The following is a 17,841-nucleotide window of genomic DNA, read 5'->3' as shown; positions in this document are numbered from 1 at the left end:
CATCCATTGTGGCTTAGTGGCGAATTTTGATTTAAAGCACTATTGTGAATTATGGGACACCATAGTATTTTTTAAATTATGGAAGATATTTTTGTTTCTATACTTAAGCCTTCTCTTTAATTCAGTCTTGTATTCTGCAACAAAAACAAGTATAGTTCTATGAGTTTCCTTGTCAATATCTAGTCTCACTGGGGGGGAGGGGCAGGGAGGATGGGGGGTGTGGTGTATATACATAAATTAATTAATCTGTTTAATTTGTCATGAAATATCCTTGATACATATTCTTGTCCTGGAATTTCTCTGCATATGGTTGTCTGTGATTAGACACTGTTAATAATTAGTCAATAATTGCACTAATGTTCTGTTGTTTTTACTCTGCTAATGGACACTAATTCACTGTATAAACTTTTCATGTCAGTGATTTGGAACAGACAGTTACTAGGCACAACAATGCAATTGTTTTACTCTGGAGAAGCAGTTGCTTGTCGAACATGCCCAATAATACTTACCCTGTTGACTGCTGACAAAATAACTGTTGGACAGTATGCTCCTAAATTGTTCATATTTTTGGTGGCATTTTGCTCCACTAAAGTAATCTCTGTAAAATGTGTCTCAGCCATAAAAACAACTATGGTGAAATGTGACTTGTATGCTGTGAAATCGAAACTATATTCTGAAGAAAATGCCATGTATTTGTGTCCACATTATTAATGATTGCTTGACAGAGGTACCACTCAAACCTTTTCTTTGTATCTAGAATGGAGTCCACTGAGAAATGTGAAGTAGTAATTCAGCATTTTAATGGGAAATACCTGAAAATGCCACCAGGTGTACCAGGTATGACTTTTGTTTTATTTCTTGTTATTGATAAATCAGCAAGATGGAGTTATTTGGGAATTGAGGATATGTGAAAAAAATCAAGAGGGTCAGATAATTTGAACAGCAAGACTGAAACGTGAATGGTTTATTGTTCCCTTAACTTTAATCAGAGTTTATTTTCATTGTAATCATGATCAGCCACTCATTTTGTACAATATACTGTGATAATAGCAATATTATTCTTAATTGTAAAGATTATTATCAGACTTATTGCGTTTATCTTATCTGATTATGCTTGACCCGTCACTTCTAGATTAAGTCTATGATAATAGAGGATAAAATTGGCAGTGACACAAATTGGATAATCCAAGTGAAATTTTGTCATATTTGAAAATATACTCCCATGTTGGGACAATGGAACAGGAGTCAGCCTTCAGACTATTGACCTTGCCCAACAATTCTAGATCATGGCTGACAAGCCAGTGCTTGAAGGTCTAGGAGGTAGCCTGCCTTGGTTTTCCAAGAAGAGACCTTCTCAGAGGCTGTCACTGTGAGTCTGCTCCAAGTAAGGATGTCGAGTGGATTCCTGAAGCTGTAGGATGTGGGAGGCCTCTCTGAGTGCAAGAATGGAAGCTCATTGACCAAGGCTGCTGAGCTCACCACCAGGCAGCCTTCCCATAAGTCAGGGGCTCAACAAAAGCCGACACCTCTGGGAATGTGCCTGTGGAGGAGGGAATAGGTCATTGATGTGTCACCTAAGTGGGACAATTATCTTCTTGGTGCAAGGGCTATCCTTTACCTACTCCATGTTTTGTTTAAAAGCTATGACAGTGGGAAGTCAGTGTGTACACCAATGGACCAGTTTATAGGGTCCCTCTGGATCCTGATTTGTCCAGAGAAGGCTAAAAAATTCCAACTCATTTACATATGCTCATGATGAGTTAGGAGTGGGAATAGGCCATTCGGCCTTTGAACGTGTTGCACCGTTTAATAAGATCATTGCTGCCCTAATGTTCAGAATGTCCTGTGGATGTATTTAATCTATATTATTCCCATTCATATAAGAGGAGAAAAAATAACACCACGTACTGATCACTCTCTCACTTTGACATACTTTTAGATTCAGCACTTCTTTCTGTTGAAATGCTTCACCGACAATTACCTGCTGAGAGTGGCATTTTCTCGTGTAGTTCTAGGGGTTTATTGTTAACTGAGGGTACAATGCCTACTTCTGATTTCCTGAAATAGAGTTTCTGTTCTAACTCCACATTGGAATTGAACTGGCCGGGTTGGGGCAAGTGGCAAGGCTTTATAATGTACGTGTCTATGGACAAGATGGTCATTTTAACTCTCACATGATGAACAAGCTGCCCATCTTGTTGTGCTAGGAAACCAGTGTCTCCTCATGTTCTGCTGGATTTCCATAGGCATAGTCCTTGTGTGTTTACATTAAAATGTCAGTCAGTTCTTTGTTGCACACTAAGATTATTTGCATGTTTCTGGTTTTCTACACTTGATTCTGGTGAGCACTTTAGCCTTTTGAACAAACCCATAGTAAAAATGAAGGCCAGTTGTCGTTATTGTCATGATGAATACTTTGCTTAGCTTTCAACTACCTTTTGACCATTTTCACCAGGTAGGTTGCAAAAATTGTTCCTTTAGAATGTGTGTGGTGGGATCGGTAATATTTTTATACTACTCTGTCCAATCTGTGAATATGTATGTGTGAGATGTATGGATTTTTTTATCCCGTTTTGTCAACTGAAAGAAAATCACACATATCTAATTGGCCCAAATAGCTATCGAGATGGTTGAAGCATGTAGGCACTAGCTTTTAATAATTTCTATAACTTAAAAACTGATACTTTTTCTCGACATTTATTCTTGGGTAATGAAAATGTCATTGTCAGTGATTTGGTATTTGTTCCGCTCCAGGCATCATCTATGCATTGCCTTTTTGCAATGTTAAAGAACTATTAGTGTGCTAAATCACATGCACAGTTTACATCCATTGCTTGACATTCAAAATGAGCAATGAGGAATATTTGCTGTTATCTTCCTTGTAATCCCATAACACTAGTATTGCCAGAATAGATATTTCATCAGTTGGATAAGTATTCTGCATAAGTTGAAGATTACTGAGTTTTAAAAGCTGTATTTGTTTGAGAGTGCATCTACTGGATTTGCAGGGCTAGAAGGTTAAAGTCAAACATATTTCTTAGTAAATTGTTCTGTTAGAACTGGGAGGATTGAAAGAACACTTGAATGTTTCATTAGCCATTTCCTTGGGAGTTTGCAAGACAGATAAGTACCTAAATACAAATGTATGAAGTGAGATCTATTGAGTGATGCTTTCCAACTTGGCAAAAAACGTTGTTTTTCCTGCTACATCTATTGTATTTCCTGATGCAGATATTGATGGAGGATGTTGTCAGTCGCAGTAGGTAGTGAATCTTTTTTTTATCCTAGACTCAGCCTCATGCACAAAAGGTAATGATGGTTATTTCGAGTAAGTTACCATAACTTGTGAATGGTCTGGCACTTTTTCCACTTTTATACAGTTTCTGTAATTATCTTTCCAAAACATGCACAAACTCACCAAGGGTAGACATTTGTGTGTGCTTGTTCTATGTTGAGAGAAAGGTAAGGGTTGAGTGTGTTAGGAATTTGTCCCTGTGCTGTTCATGAGCAGGGAGTGGGCCCTCCTTGGTAAGGAGTAGAAAGAAGGGTGTCCAGGAAGATATTGAAGATCATTAGCGTAAGGTCGGTGTGAGCCCTTCAGTGCTCATCATGCATGTGACGGTGAAGTTGGCATGTCTGTGTGAGATGGCTGTACCATGACAGAGTTTTACACTGAGTGATGACCTTCTGAGTGCGAGGTAATACTGAAAGGCTAGTGGGACTTACTGTTGCAGAGGGCAGGAGATCATTAATTCTCTTCCTGTGTTGTGTTCCATTGACAAGTGGCTCCTCCCCAGGAGCCTGGAACTCGTCTACTCTGTCTGTTTTACTTTTTCTCTTTCTGTGCTTTCTTCTTAACATTTATTTATTATAGCACCTGACCTTTTAACAACTTTGACAGAAGGCGCCTTCGCCTGGCCCAGGCCCAGAGATAAGGTGACTTCCACAGCCCGGAATGGCTTGGCGCTTGGTGTGGCTGTCTCCCGGCGTTCCGGTCTTAGCCCAGAGTGGTGGTCTCATCCCATCCATCCTGGAGGTCTTCTTTGTGACGGCCTCCAGGTATTCCGACAAGCCAGGGTGAAGGTCTAGTCCCAGTGTGCGAGTCTTATCTCAGTGTGGTGAGGCGGTCTCGATCCGGCCCTGCTTGGTTGTTTGGCCTGATTTTCCAACGTACTGCAAACTCAGGGGCCGTTACTTGAACAGTGATGAACCTTTACTTTTTTCGTCTTATTATTTATGGCTTCTGTCATTTATTTAGGTGCTGTGGTATGGCGACTTATAAAACATTCCACTGTTTTTTTTTCTAAAAGTACACCAAACAATAAATTGTTATTCTTCTTTAATATTTGTGCCACACAAGTGCTGTGCAGTTACCGTATCCAACAGGAGAAAGTCAAATTGTTGTACCTTGCTGCTTGTCAGCCCAACCAAGCCTGGGGTGGCACAGTAGCTCAGTGGTTAGCACCGTTGCCTCACATTGCCAGGGGCCTGGGTTTGATCCCAGCCTTGGGCAACTGTGTGTGTGTCGAGTTTGCACATTCTCCCCATGTCTGTGTGGGTTTCCTCCCACAATCCCAAGATGTGCAGGTTAGGTGAATTTGTCCCTGCTAAATTGTCAACCGTGTTCAGGGATGTGTAGGTTAGGTGTATTAGTCAGGTGTAAATATAGAGTAGGGGAATGGGTCTGGGTGGGTTACTCTTCACAGGGTCAGTGTGGACTTGTTGGGCCAAAGGGCCTGCTCCTTCTCTGTAGGGATTCTGTTCTATTTTAGATGTTGACCACATGTTGCTACATTTGGCCATCATTTGTTTCAGTATCAAACGAATTGTAAATGCTGCTGAGGATCAAACATCAGCGAATATCCCCACTTCTGACCTTATTATGGGTGGAAGATCAGTTAAAGATAGTTAGTCGTAGGATACAGCACTGGAGGCTGAGCCCAGAAGAACAGCCCAGAGTCAAATCTACCTTCCAATTCCTGGCCCCAATGTGATATCTGGTCAACAGAGACTAAACTAGAGCTATAAGTTTGAATACTTAACTCTGTGTAAAATTAAGTCCAAAAATTGCAGTTAAGAGAGGAACAGCAAGAGAAGAGTAAGAGAGAGAGATCAAAGAAACAGAACTTTTTACCTCCAATAATTAAAATCCAAACCAATGAGATCTCACACTTTCAAAAGTACATTTTTAGTGCCCAGTGGCAAGTTGTTTGGAACAATTAAAAGTTCTCAATGATTAAATTTCATCACACTATCACAGATCAGTCCTAACCTTTTCTGGCATGTTTAGAAGTTGTCTACTGTGTAAGTACTGCAATTGTACAGGGAGGCATTTCAGTGTTGAATCACTCAGTAAGGTATCAGTGTAATAAAAAGCTCATAAAAGAACAGGTAAATCTGACAACAGCTTCCTCATTTTCACATTTATCTGTGCAAGTGCCGATGGCATCAATTGATGTCCCATTAATTCTATAATAACAATTCTGATCACCTTGCACATATTCACTTGGAAAATCCCAGCCTCCAAATTCAATTTCTATTAATACTCTTGCATATTTTCCCATAAATTGAATTAATACTATTTTAATCTGTATTTTCTTTTTGTCACTTGACCTTTCTTTATATGTATTTCAATGTCATCAACTATTGCTCAGTTAACAGGTCGGTTAGTTGATCTTCTCCCTGACATCTCACAATGCTTCTGCGAATTCACTTATGAAATAGAATGCAAGGGTACTTGGAGTTTACTTGCCCTCCCATTTTCTTTCTGACAAAGATATGTCACTGAGCTGCTGTTTTTTCTGCCTGATGTTTCAAGTTTGAAAGCTTGTTTTGACCTGGAACCTTATTTTGTCTGATCCCATGTTTGTTGTGTAAAACCTGCTTCCATCAGACTGTGTTGTTGTTGCTGATCACAGTACCTTTGAGAATAACTGTAGACCGTTAGGAGAGAAGAGAGGCAAATTATGTGAAGTTTGGTATTTTTTTCAAATGGTAAATTGCACATTTTGTATTTGACGATCTGTTTTGAAACTCTTGATTGCCAAAGTTTAGAAATTTAAGGAACATATGTGTAAACTCCAACAAAGAGGCCATGCTGATGATTTTTTCAAAATTCAGTTGGCCAGCATTTATTGCCTGTTCCCTAGTTTCCTTGAGAAGGTGATGGTGAGCTGCCTTCTTGAATTGCAGTAGTGCACCTGCTGTGGGTTGATTCAAATGCCATTAGGGAGGGAATTCCAGGATTTTGAGGGAACAGTAATTTATTTCCAAGTCAGGATGTTAGTGGCTTGGAGGAGACCTTACGGGTGGTGGCATTCCCATGTATCTGCTACCCTTGTTGTGGCGCTGGAAAAGGAGCAGCAGGTCAGGCAGCATCTGACGAGCAAGAGAGTCAATATTTTGGACATAATCCTTTTTCAGGACTGGGATTCAGGACATTTCAGAGGGAAATTGAGAGTCAACTACATTGCTGTTGGGTCTGGAGTTACATGTAGGCCAGACCAGGTGAGGATGACATTTCATTCCCTGAAGGACATTAGCAAACCAGATGGGTTTCTCCAGCAATCAGCAACAGTAGATTCTTAATTCCTGATTTTTAAAATTAAATTCAAATTCCATCAGCTGCTATAGTGGGATTTGAACCCAGTCCCCAGAATGTTAGCTGGGTTTCTGAATTAATAGTCTAGCAATAATACCACTCAGCTATTGCCTCCCCAGTATGCTATGATCCTGTCTTAACTTTACATTCTATGTGCTTGTTTGTATATAATGAGCCAATGTAAAATGTATACATGTGTTTATGGACACCACTTTCTTTGCTGGGCTCTGAATTGTAGGATTAGGAGTAATTATATCAGCTCCTCTGGTCAATCTCAGAGAAGCAAATTAAGTGAAAGCCTGCTGATAAAACAGACATTTCTGTTCATTACAAGCCTGCGTCCTCTTCCCACACATAAGGGTTTACATTTATTGCTGGTAACAAGTACGAGTGATTCTGGCAGCAATAAGGCTCAATTTGCTTGTTGGAGCATCGTGGAATGATAACAGAATTTCAAGTTTCTCATTACTATCCTGGATAGTTACCACAAAGACATGGGATTAGCAAGCTAACTGAGAGACAATAGAACACCATGTGATGAAATGATTAGAAACTCGATAGAAAGAGTTGGGGATTGTATGAAGGAAAGAAAATCAGCCAGACCCGTACTTAACAAATGTAAGCATTTAGAATAATAGTTGTGACATTATTATATGTCTTGAAAGTCTAGGGAAGTAAGTATCATGGTACAGGAGGGATTACTATTAAAAAACTTTAACTGCACCAACATTTCATGCAATTCTGAAAGCCCCATGATCTGCTTTAAAATCGGTTTGTTCATTTACAAGTATTTGTTTTTGATATTTTGATTCCCTTCTCCAACTTAAAGAAATACAGTGTAAACTATTTACTAGAATTCCTGAACCTTGGTAGGTTATTCAAGGTCTTGGTCCATGTGTGAAATAGGTTTCGTCCTAGACAGCATTTTGCTACTACTGCAGGAAATAAGCACTTCAGGAAATGATGGTGCTCAGCAAAGCTCTGTGTTTCCAATCTGTGAAGACTGTACAATGCTTCTGACAGCAACAAGATGCATTTGCATTTTAGGAATGTAGTGACTGTCACTGAGTAATATTTTTGGCAAACTACAGGTTTGAATATTAAAGCATCTTTATTCAAACCTGATATTAGTTCATTCCCAGATTGCACTAACATTAAATATCGAACCTAATAAATACTGTCCTAGAAATCTCCTGTTGTAGCTGGGTTTGGTATGATCAGACTGCTTTTGACTTATATCCATTCAGTCGCTTCGCGTACCCGAAAAGTCAATCATAAGCTTAAGTCAATAGTCAATAATATAGTCAATAATATTCAGAGTGATCTCTCTATTATATCTCCACAGCTTCTAACTGACTCCATAACTACTACATTGATAATAGTATTTCTGCTAAATTCTTCCTCCTGATTCAATTCTTTGATCTTTCTCCTTTATAAGCATTCCTGACTCATCCTCAAAATCACACCATGACCTGTTCATACTGTTTCCAACTATCAACTAATCTATGATTGTATCCACTTCAGGATCCAAAGTATCAATAAATAACCTTTCCTTTTAAGTGCAAAGATACAAACAAGAATATCCAAATATCCTCTAAATATTGTCCTTTTCAAAAAAAAACATTATTGGAAAATCTGACTGCAGTCACCAATTGAACATATAAATTGTTCTGTATCGTCATACAAAGTCATTTAAGTTATTCAATAATTGGACAGAATTTTCCAATCCCTTGAGAGACCTGGCCAACAGGGGAAGATGTAAGAAAATACAGCAAAAATTTTAAAGTTCTGAATTTTGATGTATAGAAAAGAATTTTCAATTTTCCCCTTAAGATTTAAACATTGAATTCAGGATCTCATTAAACGAGTGCTAACAACTTTATTTCTGCGCATTTGCATCTCATTAATGGCCTAACTCATTCTGATGCAGTTTCCAATTCTCCCCTCCTTACCTGAGAAACCAGATGTCATCAACTCCCAACAGGAAAGTCAGGGCAATGACCTGGTGGCAACATCAGTTCTCCACTTGTCTATCTAGGCCTCAAGCTTTTTCACTACAATACTCCATGGACACCATCCTCTTCCACCCTTAACCCGAGAAAATCAGCTGCAGCAAACTACTAGCCTCCAGAGCTCAGGGACACCTACAACTTACAAGCTTCTGCCAAGTAACTTGGCTTACTGAAAACACACATCTACACAGGGTGTATTTGACAACACTGAATGGTCACTTTAGAACCTCACTCACTGCCACCAGCAACCTCAAGCTAGAGAGGTTTAGAGTCATAGGGTCACACAGCATGGAAACTAACCCTTAGGTCCAACTAATCCACGTTGACCATGTTCCCAAACTGAATCAGACTCACTTGCCTGCGTTTGGCCCATATCCCTTCAAACCTTTCTTATTCATGTACCTATCCAAATGACTTTTACATGTTGTAACTGTACCTGCATCCACCACTACCTCTGGCAGTTCATTCCACATATGAACTCCCATCTGTGTAACAAATTTACCCCTCATGTCCTTTTTAAAATTTTCGCATCTCACTTTAAAAATACATCCCCTAGTTTTGAACTCCCCGCACTGGGAAAAAGACCTTTGCTATTCACCTTATCCAGCCTCCAGTGAAAAGAGTCCCATCTATCTAGCCTAGTTTTATAAGTCAAACCTTCCATTGTAAGAAACATCCTGGTAAATCTTTTCTGTCTCCTGCCCATGCTGCGAACTCCCATCCTCTCTCCTCCATGACCCCCATCCTGCAACTGACCATCTGCCTTCACTCATCTCTGACCTGCCATACAGTGATGTTCCTCAGCCTCAGGTTTATGGTCCTACAACAGCAACCACTGTCTACCATATGATGCTGTTCTTCGATAGACCTGCTGGGCACACTTTCCACTCTCGGGGTCTTTGATCCCAGAGAGGTTAGCGACTGCTCTGTCAAATACTGCTCTGACCAAGATGCGACCGGTTCTCTCTGAAAGAGGCAATGCAGGGCAGTTGCCAGTGTTCTAGCTGGGGTCAAGCCCTTAATCACCTTCATTGGATTCCTCTTAAAGCAATCAAGGAAATGTTAGTACGTTACATTCTAAAATGTTCCCTGGCTCTGCTAGCTAATTCTTTGCCTTACCTCAGTGAGCCTGTTCATTCTTGACAATTCTAACAGAGGTTAGCCATCTCCAGCAACAAACACCCCTTGAGTTCCTGCATGGTGATTTGCAGAAAGTCTCATATAAAAGTTGCCCCTCAGTGACATTCATATTCATGGGGCCAACCTTCACATGCATGCTAACAAAGCTGACCCACAACTGAAAGAAGAAATCATAAAGATTTGCTTATCTTTATCCAAGAATCTCTACTTTATGCCGATGTAAATAGGAGGAGCATAGAGTCATACAGGACAGAAATAAACTCTTCAGTCCAACTGGCCCAGGCCAATCAGACATCCTAATCTACTTATTTGCCAGCATTTGGCCCATGTCCCTCTCAACCCTTCCTATTCATATAGGAGAAAGTGAGGACTGCAGATGCTGGGGATCAGAGCTTAAAAATGTGTTGCTGGAAAAGCGCAGCAGGTCAGGCAGCATCAAAGGAGAAGGAGAATCGACGTTTCGGGCATAAGCCCTTCTTCAGGTCTTAACATTTCCATATGCCCGAAACGTCGATTCTCATGCTCCTTTGATGCTGCCTGACCTGCTGCGCTTTTCCAGCAACACATTTTTAAACTTCCAATTCATATACCCAACCAGACGCAAAATTTTCTCTGGTAGCTCATTCCATACATGCACCACCCCATATGTGAAAAAGTTACCCCTCAAGTCCTTTTCAAATCATTCTCCTCTCTCCTGAAACCTGTGCCCTCTTGTTTTGGACTCCACTACTCTGGGAACATGATCTTGGCTATTCGCCCTATCCATGCCCTTCTTGATTGTATAAACCTCTATAGGTCACCCCTTAGCCTCCAGCACTCCGGGGAAAACAGCCCCAGCCTGCTCAGCCTCTCCATATAGCTCAAACCCTCCAGTCTCAACAACATCTTCGTAAATCTTTTTTCACCTTTCAAGTTTAACAGCATGTTTCCCACAGAAGGGTGACCAGAATTGGACAGTTCTGACCCCTGTGTACCTCAATTTTGTTATCAATTTTTTCTAAACATTATAGGACTCTATTTTTCAGTCACCACTACCCTGGTTATGCCATTTTTCAGTTTTAGCAAAGTAATTGTGGAGCGAATGTGAAAATGCAATCATACCTTGCTTTCGTAACTACACATTGACCTTATTGCAGGAGTCTCTATATAGAAACTGATAGGTCCTGACTTTTTACCTCACTGCCACTCCTGAGTATATCAGTTAAGACAAGGAAGCAGGAGTTAAATGTGAGACCCTGCTGATCTGTATCAAATCAGTACTACACTGTATGTGATGAGTAAATGCATCGTCATCAAGGGATCAGTGATGGGATTCGACTATATGATAATGTTATATCAGAGTGTGTAGCTTATAGGAAAGGGTTACATTAGGATCACTCTGACCTTATCCGAGTGGATCTTTTGTCATATGTACACGGTGCAGAAATGATAGCTCTGGAAGTTGATACATTTCCATTTGCCAATTCTTTCTGTAAATGAAAAATGAATTGAAGCCTTGAGGGAAAGGAAAAATAATATAAGTAGAAAAGTGAAAAATTGAGTATACAAACAAGAACGGTTGATTTTTGAGCAATATATTTAAATATTGACATTTCAACAATACCTTCAATGTTATGTAAATTTGACCTATTAATTCAAATGCTTTCAAATTTTCACTTTTCCAGTTTGCTGATGACAAACTAATTTGAAAAGTTCCCTCAGGAAGCTAGCCATTGTTGTCTCTGTCACACTTCTCTGCCTCTTGTCATTTCAACTGGCATTCAGTGTGTCGTGAGCCAACTAAAGGTCACCCTTCACCAATAATTACAGGTTAAAAGGGCCCTGCAGTCCTGCACCCTTTTGGGAATCTTTTGCCTTATAAAGCTCAGAGTAAGTTTGCATTGTGTGTGTGTGTGATAAAAATCAATTGCACATTCCAAAGAGAAATGCAGGAAAATAACACTTTTTGTAACTGCTCTGCCTCTATGCATCCCCCAAATTCTTCCAAATTGCACCCAGGGACAGAAATCACAAGTTCTGTGCTGACCCTGTCCCCACCCTGAGTCCAGCTGTTTTTTTATATCTGATGAAGTATGTAATAGCTACTTAAAGCTTTATTTTATTTCATCTGGGCATAGTGCCTGAAGTTTGCCCATGGTGGATATTGGTGAGTTACCATGTGGGTGAGGGGACATGAGAATGAATTGGCATTAAGCTGGTACAGGGGCTATAAAGGACCATGAGGATAAATAGACGGGCATTGAGAGTTTTGGGGCAGTGTGGGGTTACACCACAAGAACTGGAGTTGTTCAAGAGGGCAACTCACCATTACATTCTCCAGGGAATTGCTATTACCTTTCTCGAGAAAGCACCATAACCAACCATTCAGCATTGAGTACAACGTGGTTCAGTGTGTCTTCAAAGACCATTCGAATCTCCCCAAAATTGACACTTAACCAACATTTGGTAAAATTCAGCTTGTTGTCTTGGTGACAGAAAACATACGTGGGATAGATAGCCCAGCTCAAGGTCAAATTGATCAAGCTTGCAAATTGCCTCAATAAACTGAAGCCATGATCAGAGTCGGAGGTGGAGACATGGTGAGAGAGCAGATATTTTGTTGGTCAGAGATCCCTTGCGTGTGATGGGATAGCAAGATCCAAATTACAAAAGAAATGGGCCTGATAAGCCATATGTTTCATGTTTCCTTGTGCTTTAGTCATGTGCGAGTGTGTGCTACAGATCAACTTAACGCCATCAACAAACTGTAAATCTTTGAAGCCTAGTGTGGAAAAATGTTTGCAGTGTTCCAGAAATAACTTCTGATAGGCATTCTGGGATTAGTGCTTTAAAATCACTTCAGTGTAGCCTAGGGTCTCACTGCTATGTAGGGCATTCCTCAAAGCAGAGAGCACAATTGGCAAAGGTGCTTTTGACCTGAAGAGCTGCATGGAAAAGGTGAACATGTCATCGTGCCAAATTCGTCACTGAAAATGGTTGCAATTCAGGTTGCTCCCTCAATTCCTCTAAGTTTCACAAGATAAATTAGCCTCTCACATACTGAAGGACATAACAAAAATAGAAATGTTCATCACATAGTGGAGTAAACAGAGAGAATAACTGAATTGACTTTGAGATAACTGCTGCGCATAGAAACTATCTACCATTACATAGCCTGAGCAATGACAGCTGAAAAAAGCATGCAGAAATATTTAAATCTATTCGGCAGAAAACAGTACATATTAGTTAAGGCTACATCCATCACGCTTTCACAACGAGTCGGTCTCTTCAGCTGGTGTGAGAAAGTCCACCAAATTGAAATTTAGATGTGATGATATTCTTGGCAGAACAGTTGTTTTCCCACTGTGCCCATGTTGAGAGTTGTGCCAGGTTACAGATCCTGCCAGTTGAGACCTGGAGGCATCTCTACTAGATATGCATGTTTCTTTTCTCATCTTTTTTGTTCAAATTAAAATGACCGACGCAGTTCATAGCTTCTTGTGCCTGTTGGGGGAGATGGTTTTGAGGCGGCATGAATTGTTTCGCTTTTAAAAGATTAAATGTACCATGGTGCCCTTGTTATGTCACACAGAAGGTGGTTGTAATAGCATCTGTATGCATGACTTGTGCCAACATCGTATGAATAAAGAATAGGAGCCTTGGGGAAGATTGCTCAGCATCACTTAAGTTGCCTTCTTAACAGCAACAACATTAGGCAGCTCCAACTCTGAAGGCTGCTGCTGCCTTGCGTTGTTTCTTCAGTGCATTTTGTGCTTGCTGCAGCTCTGTTCAATGAACTTTCGGTATGTAAGAGTTTTAGAAGATGGATGCAGAAGTTCACCTGCAGGAGCTTAAGAGTGGATTTGATTTCCGTAGAATCCCTAAGTGTTTTTTTAAACCCCCAGACCTCATTGTGTATGAAATGAATTGCTACAAGAGTTGTTAGCTTCATTTAACGTCTCATTTAGAAGTCAAGTACTTTCAAGGTTTGGGATAATTAAATCCATCTAATACTTGACAGGTTTACAAAAGACTTTTGTTCAATTTTCAGCTTCCCATTTCTTTTTTAAAAAGCAATATTTTATGTTGTTGTGAAATTATTTAAAGCTTTATCTTATAAATCTCATGAACTGTTAAGGTTAATGTTTAAGGTATAAAATTAATCATTTTTACCTGTACATTTTAATTATGTTGGGTGAAGTCTGCAGAATTCAATAATACATGAATGGAGTTAGGCCACAGGCCAGCCATCTAATCATTGACAGAACAGGCTGGAGAGGCTGATTGGCCTACTCCTGTTACTATGCAGAAACTCCTATCTGAACATATCTTGTACAAAAACTGGCAGGAGGTTTTAACATGACATTATGGTCTCATTTATTGGCAAATCTTTTTGCAGTTGTTACAACATGATGAAACATTTGGAGCTAAAACTTATCACTGACACTTTTTTTTTGATTATGGCGCTCTGAAGCACCATGGGACATTATTTTCCATTAAAGGCATGATATTCGTGAGAGCAATTTTGTTGTTACTGTGTTACAGCAGTGATAACAAGCACCAACCTCCTCTGAACGTCAGAAATGGAGGCATAGGCCTGTAAATGCAAGCTAGGTCCTACATTCACTGTGAGGAAACCATTCCTGAAGGTAATAATGCTAAACAGCGGAAGAGGGTGGGACAGGAATTGGTCTCTCTTTCCTGTGAAGGCCGATTGAAGTCTTTACACAGTGTATTGGGAGGTTGCTAGTGTGTGGGGGGGTTCAGAGGTGTAGAATTTTGACAGAAGTATGTGCATTTCAGGGAGTATTGTTTGTGACTAATATAAATAATGTAAAGGAGAAAGCTGGGAGATGATGTTGCCAATGACACAAAGATTGGCTGAGTTGTTAACGCTGAGGAGGAGAGTCTTAGGTTATGAGAGGAAACAAATGGATTGGCCAGATTGGCAGAGCAATAGCCATGAAATGTAATCACATTGAACATGAGACGATGCAGTTTGGAACAAATAGCAAGACAAAGGAGTATTCAGGGGATGTCAGGCTACTAGGAAGCTCAGAGAGATCTTGGGGTGCTTCTTCACAAGTCACTAAAGGTGGCAGGTCAGGTTAATAAGGTAGGCAAGAAGGCATACAGCCCAGTGGTCTCCTGGCCCACTCGTGACGGTCTCTTGGCCTGTCATGACTTTCTCTTGGCCCAACGTGGTGGTCTCTCAGCCCAGTGTGGCGGTCTCTTGGCCCTGTGTGGTAGTCTCTCGATGGCCTAGTGTGGTGATCTCTTGTTGGCCCGGCGTGGCAGCCTCTCAGTGGTCCAGTGTGATAGTCTCTCGGCCCAGGGTGGCGGTCTCTCGGCCCAGTGTTGCGGTCTCTCGGCCCATCGTGGTGGTCTCTTGGTTGGCTGGCATGGTAGTCTCTCGGTGGCCCAGCGTGGTAGTCTCTTGGCCGGTGTGGTGGTCTCTCTCTGGCCTTGCATGGCTTCAGCATGGATTTCTGGCCTCAAGACGACTCCAGGGCAATCTCCTGGCCTTGAGGTGAAGGGTGCTATGGTTTGGAGTTAAGGCCTGCTCACAATAGAGGGTTGGTACCAACGTGGACTGGGTTGGAAGGACAGTTACTCAGAACCTTTAATTTCTTTATTTTTCTAATATTTTTCCATTAATATTCTGTACCTAGGTATCTTTGCACCTAAGGTGACATCATAAGTGGCGACTTATAAGCTTTTCATGTACTCATTTCAATGCAAATGACAGTAAAGCTAATTCTAATTATAAAATAGGACACTTGCGTTTAACATAGATTATAAAAAATGGAGGGGTGGGAGGTGGGGGTGATGTTGGAGCTTTCAAAAAGTTGGTTAGGCTAGAGTACGGTGGGCACTTCTGGTCACCACACCATGGCAAGGATGCGATTGCACTGGAGAAGGTGCAGAGGAGATTCACCAGGATGTTGCCTGGTTGGAGTGCTTGGACTTTGAAGAGAGGCTTGTTAAGCTCAAGGGAGTAGAGAGGGTTGGGGTAGGTGCCATATGGAGCTGTATAAGATGGTGGCATGGATAGGGTGGATAGAAAGCAGCTGTTCTCCTTAAACAGTCAATAACAAGGGAGCACATGTTTAAAATGAAAGACAATTGGTTTAGAAAAAATTTGAATAAACATTTTTTTTACTAGAGGGTAGTGGGAATCTGCAGTGCCCTTTCCGGAAAGGTCATAGAGGCAGAAAATCTTACAACCATTAAAAAGAACTTGAAATGTCGTAACATTCCACGCTATGGACCAAGTGCTGGACAATGGGACTAATGTAGATTTCAGGTAGTTTTGTCAGTGCTGATTTGATGGGCCAAATTGCCTGTTCTGAACTGTCTGATTCTATGATCAGATTGTGGTGCAATGGGGGTGCAGTACACAGTGTTCAAGGGTATCTCTCTGGCCCATGAAAGGGTAAGCAGGGCAAAAGAGGGTTTGACAGTTAATGACGTGCTGTTGCTATTGTGCAGATGATGGGCAGAATGGCCAGTCACTGCTTGGCTTTGAACACGATCATTGATGCTTCATGATGCTCTTCCCCCTTTTCCCCTGGGATCACAGGCACTGATCTTTTATTAGAAAGACTGCCAATCACAAATTGGCAGCTAACGATACAAAAAAAGAATATTGTAGCTGGCATCAGGGTGCTTGACAGTCAGAATTTGGGTCTCATGCCAATGAAAGGCAGGATCCTGCAGGATAGGTGCCCTCTTTGTTAAACTGCACTATATTTTCACTTCAGGACAGAAATGGCCTTTCATGAAAGAGAGCTGTGGGCTTTACCTCAAAACACTGGATTCCCCTTACACTGCATAAGTGGCCATCAACTACCCAGTACCAAATTGGCAGCCAATGAGATTGATTAGAAGGAAGTGCTTCTATCTCCTCAATGATCAGTTGGTCCATGATCACATCAAAAGCCTCCTCAGTTTGCGCATTCAATTTTGTGGCATCTTGCCCAGGAGAATGTCAAACTCCAACCACATTGTTGTGGGTCTGCAGTCACATATAGGTCAGACAGGGTAAGGATGGCAGTTTGCTTCCCAAAAGGACATTGGTCAGCCAGATGAGTTTTACCAACAATCAACAATGGATTCATGGTCATCCTTGGACTCTTCCATCCACATTTTTTTTATTCCGTTCAAATTCCACCATCTGCTGTGGCGGAATTTAAACTCAGGTCCACAGAATATTAACTTTCCAGTGATAAAATCACTAGGCCATCAGCTCCCCTTCATCTTTCACCAGTCCTGACTGCCTCAGACCTTCACACCAACTACAAATGTCCATGGATAGATCCTAGGTTATGAGAGATAACCCTTGAAGAAATGGCCACTAATCCCTTTACACATGAAAATATTGACTAAGAAGATGAGCAGGTCATTTGAAACTTGGGATGCAGTTATGATTCCACCCTTGGGTGACTGTGTGGAGTTTGCACATTCTCCCAGTGTCTGCATGGGTTTCCTCCGGGTGCTCCGGTTTCCTCCCACAGGTCAGGTGAATTGGCCATGTTAAATTGCCCATAGTGTTCGGTGCATTAGTCAAAGGGAAATGGGTCTGGGTGTGTTACTTGTTCGAGCGTCGTTGTGGACTTGTTGGGCCAAAGGGCCTGTTTCCACACTGTAGGGAATATAATGTTAAAAAAAGGCTGCTGTGGCTGTAACTTCAAGCCTAGCCTGATAGACTCCCTTGTTAGTTAGGGAACCATGGTTATTCATCTCTACCCTAAAAATATTCAATGACCCTCCCTCCACTGTTGTTTGGGGAAGTGAGTTCCAAAGACTTTAAACCTTCTCAGTTGCACTTTAAATGGGAGCCCCATATTTTTAAATTGTGTCCCTTAACCCAGAAGAGAAACAGAGGTGGTATAATCAATACACTAGCTCAATCGGATATCCTTTGAGCAGGACATCAGGCTTCTGAAGATGTGATTCCAGTGCCCCTGCAAGGATCTTGGACCTTATGGTGGTCCACTGTCTGCATAACTTTGAGGAGACTGGGCCTTCGAAACTTATTGGAGGAAGAATGATATGAAGGAAGAGAGGAAAGGAGTTCAGATGATGCAGAACAGAGACATGTCCATG

At 41.1% G+C, this 17,841-nt stretch overlaps 1 protein-coding gene across 6 annotated transcripts in view; it reads left to right on the top strand.

The window, feature by feature from the left end:
• Nucleotides 1–17,841, top strand: part of rbms3 (RNA binding motif, single stranded interacting protein) — a 1,402,627-nt gene that overhangs the window by 1,218,624 nt on the left and 166,162 nt on the right. For all 6 annotated transcript variants that reach the window (XM_072575202.1, XM_072575203.1, XM_072575199.1 and 3 more), the window contains one exon: nt 758–837. In XM_072575202.1, coding sequence (XP_072431303.1) covers nt 758–837 — 80 coding nt within the window. The remainder of the gene's footprint in view (nt 1–757; nt 838–17,841) is intronic.

Source organism: Chiloscyllium punctatum, chromosome 8 (genome assembly GCF_047496795.1).
Source record: "Chiloscyllium punctatum isolate Juve2018m chromosome 8, sChiPun1.3, whole genome shotgun sequence".
In the NCBI taxonomy this organism is placed as follows: domain Eukaryota; kingdom Metazoa; phylum Chordata; class Chondrichthyes; order Orectolobiformes; family Hemiscylliidae; genus Chiloscyllium; species Chiloscyllium punctatum.
This window is presented reverse-complemented; position numbering and strand designations above follow the sequence as displayed.